Below are 5155 nucleotides of genomic sequence, written 5' to 3'. Positions count from 1 at the left end.
CTATGTAGACATGTATCTATGTAGACATGTATCTATGTAGACATGTATCTATATAGACATGTATCTATGTAGACATGTATCTATATAGACATGTATCTATATAGACATGTATCTATATAGACATGTATCTATGTAGACATGTATCTATGTAGACATGTATCTATGTAGACATGTATCTATATAGACATGTATCTATATAGACATGTATCTATGTAGACATGTATCTATGTAGACATGTATCTATGTAGACATGTATCTATATAGACATGTATCTATATAGACATGTATCTATATAGACATGTATCTATATAGACATGTATCTATGTAGACATGTATCTATGTAGACATGTATCTATGTAGACATGTATCTATGTAGACATGTATCTATATAGACATGTATCTATATAGACATGTATCTATGTAGACATGTATCTATATAGACATGTATCTATGTAGACATGTATCTATATAGACATGTATCTATGTAGACATGTATCTATATAGACATGTATCTATGTAGACATGTATCTATGTAGACATGTATCTATGTAGACATGTATCTATGTAGACATGTATCTATGTAGACATGTATCTATATAGACATGTATCTATGTAGACATGTATCTATGTAGACATGTATCTATGTAGACATGTATCTATGTAGACATGTATCTATATCTATATAGACATGTATCTATGTAGACATGTATCTATGTAGACATGTATCTATATAGACATGTATCTATGTAGACATGTATCTATGTAGACATGTATCTATATAGACATGTATCTATGTAGACATGTATCTATGTAGACATGTATCTATGTAGACATGTATCTATGTAGACATGTATCTATATAGACATGTATCTATGTAGACATGTATCTATATAGACATGTATCTATGTAGACATGTATCTATGTAGACATGTATCTATGTAGACATGTATCTATGTAGACATGTATCTATATAGACATGTATCTATGTAGACATGCATCTATGTAGACATGTATCTATGTAGACATGTATCTATGTAGACATGTATCTATGTAGACATGTATCTATATAGACATGTATCTATGTAGACATGTATCTATGTAGACATGTATCTATATAGACATGTATCTATATAGACATGTATCTATGTAGACATGTATCTATGTAGACATGTATCTATATAGACATGTATCTATGTAGACATGTATCTATGTAGACATGTATCTATGTAGACATGTATCTATGTAGACAATGAATCCAGAGTGATGTACAGTAAGCACATGCATATAAATATAGTGCTAAACCAAGAACCTATCATCAGTCTAAACAGTAGAATATAAAAAATAATCTATAATCTGTACATTGAAACTATAGACACTATAGGATGCCAGGTCTACTCAACATGCTATCTAAATGTAGTGTTCAAAATTAACACTGTATTTCTCTCTCTCTCTCTCTCTCTCTCTCTCTCTCTCTCTCTCTCTCTCTCTCTCTCTCTCTCTCTCTCTCTCTCTCTCTCTCTCTCTCTCTCTCTCTCTCTCTCTCTCTCTCTCTCTCTCTCTCTCTCTCTCTCTCTCTCTCTCTCTCTCTCTCTCTCCTCTCAGATCCCATACTGGAGAACCAGGAAGGCTCAGATTGAACTCAGTCTCTCCTCACAGAACAACTTGGGACAGAAAACTCTCTCTGAACCGTCTGGTGTTCCTCTGAGCTGAGAACCTTCAACATTAGAGTTCCTCTGAGCTGAGAACCTTCAACATTAGAGTTCCTCTCAGCTGAGAACCTTCAACATTAGAGTTCCTCTCAGCTGAGAACCTTCAACATTAGAGTTCCTCTGAGCTGAGAACCTTCAACATTAGAGTTCCTCTGAGCTGAGAACCTTCAACATTAGAGTTCCTCTGAGCTGAGAACCTTAAACATTAGAGCCAATGTTCTCGGGTGTCGTCGCCTGTCGTCATCCGACGCTGTGGAACCTCATCTCTAGGAGCTTATAGACAGCAGAGGGAGAGGTTCTGATTGGAACCGGTTATTATTACCACGTCTGAATGGCATTTTTTTTCTTTTCAATCTGATTCAAATGTGATTTACACTGAAAGACACTGAAGCCTGTTTTATACAGTTATTATTGGTACAGCGCCGTGTCCCTACACGACAATAGACCACCTACAAGCTCATAAATAACGTGTCACGATGCGACACTGTGTGAGTACAGGTCAAATCCCATGTGATCAAAACGGTCCGTTCTAAAGACCACGGTGGAGTAAGACAGTGGATCTCAAACTTTTCAAGGACCACCCAAAATTATATTATGTATTTGGCTGTGGACCCCCCCATCTCTAAATATGTCGTTCCAGGGACCCCCCCATGAAGCAAATATTTGAGTTACAAATATTTGCTTTAAGAAATACATATATTCAATGTTTTGCACAAGTTTTAAAAAATAGCAGATCTTCAAGACCGCGCTACTAGCTTGTAGATCTGCTATTTTTGAATAGCCCAAACGATAAAATATGGTTAAAGTTAAAACGGTTGTGATGCTGTATTATCTTATTTTGCCGCGGACCCCCTGGTACCTCCCCAAGGACCCCTGGGGGTCCCCGGACCCCACGTTGAGAACCAGTGGTGTATGAAATGTATTTAGGTTTGACTAGTGGACATGATGGACATGAAGGACATGATCGATGGGTGATTCTGCTACGGCTAGCATTAGCTTGTTTTGTATTTTATTTAAATTGTCCGTTCCGTTCTCTGCTTTGGTTTCTCATAAATAAAACAAGTCCATGCAGTATTATTGTCCATTTAAAGCTATACATTCTGCAACTTATTTTAATGAACAAAACGTAATTTCATCCAATCAGCGTGCAGCGGTGTAGGTAGGAGGCGGTCTCCCCATACTGCTGACGTTGACACATTTTGACCCCGGTGCTGGGGAGTACACTGTATATAGGCCAATGGTTTGACAGTTTCAATAAAGTTATTTGAAGCGGCCGGGCGGCACACCGCGGATTGTGGACGCTGGAAAGCGCCGCCATCTTTGTTGTAGTTCTGACCACGTTTTCTGTCAGTAAAGAAGACATGAACCTATGAACTGTCTCGAAACAAGTCCTTGATGTCAGAGGTTAACGTGTTTCATGGGTTTTTAAGACATTGAGAGATATTTTTTTGGACGTTGAACATATACTCTTAATCTCAAATGTCAACGACAGGCTCTGGAATCCTGCCAACATTTAAGTTATTCTGTAAGGGGGCGTGGCTCGCAATAAATATGTCATTGTGTGTTTTTTTGTTCTTGTAAATAAATGATTACATTATGAGGTCTAATGTGATATGCTTTGTGTTTCGTTTTTTAAAGGGACAGTTCACCCCCAAAATGACTTTTTTTCTGTGGATTAGTCACCCCTTAAAACCATTTGATGAGCGGCAGTGGTTCCGGTAGGAGACACAAAGAGTCTCCTTTGTGTCTCCAACCGGAACCGTTGCCTACTGTTCCGCTGGTCATCACATTATTGGCTTAACTAAAAATATCCATGAATGGTCTCCATGGGGTGACTTATCGCTATGAGCTTGTAGATCTGCTATTTAAAAAAAAAAGAAATTGTAAAAGATGTGTGCAAATCTTTACACATTTTTAACTGAGATCTGTGCTTCTGGGGGTCCCTGGAACAAAATATTTTGAGATGGGGGGTCCCCATCAAAAAATCTGTTAGTATTTAGAAGACATTTGTAGAATCCACCCAGAAGCAAAGATTTGAGTTACAAATGTTCACTTTAAAAATATACAGATTCAAGATTTTTCAAAGATTTGCACAAACTTTCACGATTTTTCTAAAAGAATAGCAGATCTACAAGCTATGAGTTTGTAGATAAGCCCAAAGTAAAATCTAAAATGACACAGTATGTGTCTTGATTGAATGGGTTGGGGAATGGGATTGAATGGTATTAATGGCATTAAGCTGCAGCTGTGTGTCTGTGGAGATTAAGACAAAAAGGTTTGAATTATGTCACTTTATGTGCAATGAATCTATGTGTCACTATTTTAACCCTTTGAAACCAGGACAGCATCCGTGTCATTTTAAGATTTTGGGCGTTGGCTATTCAAAACAAATAGCAGATCTACAAGTGAGGCACTGCGAGCTTGTAGATCTGCTATTTTTGAACATTTTTTGAAAAATCTTGAAAAGTGTTGAATCATTTAGAAAATAGTCTTAAAGGGATAGTTCACCCCCAAAATGACCTTTTTTTCCCGCATCGATTAGTCCCCATGGAGACTTGAATTCATGGAGATTTTTTCTATTATTTTTGTCCCATTCCTAAGACAATAATTTGATTCCATTTTTTGGGTGAAGTATCCCCTTAACCCATTGATACCTGGAACGCATCTGTGTCACTTTAGATGTCTTTGGCTATTCAAAAATAGCAGATATGCTATTTTTGAAAAATCGTGAAAATTATTTTTAAATATTTTTTTCCGATTTTGAATTTTTTTAGACGCTGCCTCAGGTCTTAATGGGTTAATGGGTTAAGGAGAAGGAAGGAGGGGGAAAAAACATTCCATTCCTCTGATCCTGTATGTATTCATATATCCTGTATATATTCATATAATCCTGTATATATACATATAACCCTGTATGTATTCAGTGAAATCAGACCAACAACTCGTTCTCTTTAAAACACTTCATTAGCAGATTCTTCATCATCATCATCATCATCATCACATTTTATTTAAAAAAAAGAGAAAAAAACACTTTAAAACCCGTAACGTTGTTGTCCAGGGGGAGTCCCTCAGGGCTCTGTGCGAAGATACACTGAATACCTTCGCTGAAAACAGCCGATCGACAAAGCTCAAGCGACGCGTGGGCTTGTCCATCCGCTGTTCTCCTGCCAACCCCCCCCCCCCATAGGGTTTCTAGCGTTTCTAAGTGGTTTAATAGTGAAGAAGAGCTATATGGCTAAACTCAACACCTCAGTGCAGATCTACAAATGACACCACGAGTGTAAAGGTGTGACTCATCACAGACACATCAATATGATATATAGCCATCCCACACCTGTATGATCTGTGTGTGTGTGTGTGTGTGTGTGTGTGTGTGTGTGTGTGTGTGTGTGTGTGCAGAGGAGGATTACCCAACGGGCCGACTGGGCCCAGGCCCAGGGGCCCCT

The 5155-nt window shown here is 37.9% G+C and overlaps 1 protein-coding gene across 1 annotated transcript in view; it reads left to right on the top strand.

Annotated features, from left to right (window-relative positions):
• The window catches only part of dmtf1 (cyclin D binding myb-like transcription factor 1), a 42526-nt gene extending 39205 nt beyond the window's left edge, over positions 1-3321 (top strand). The window contains exon 18 of the mRNA XM_084049924.1: positions 1603-3321. Within this exon, the coding sequence (XP_083906050.1) occupies positions 1603-1637 (35 nt within the window). The 3' untranslated portion in view covers positions 1638-3321. The remainder of the gene's footprint in view (positions 1-1602) is intronic.
• Positions 3322-5155: the final 1834 nt, after the last annotated feature.

This window comes from Gymnoscopelus microlampas, assembly GCF_963454915.1.
Source record: "Gymnoscopelus microlampas genome assembly, chromosome: 23".
Lineage (NCBI taxonomy): Eukaryota > Metazoa > Chordata > Actinopteri > Myctophiformes > Myctophidae > Gymnoscopelus > Gymnoscopelus microlampas.
The sequence above is the reverse complement of the archived record's forward strand: the minus strand, read 5'-3'. Positions and strand labels throughout refer to the sequence as shown.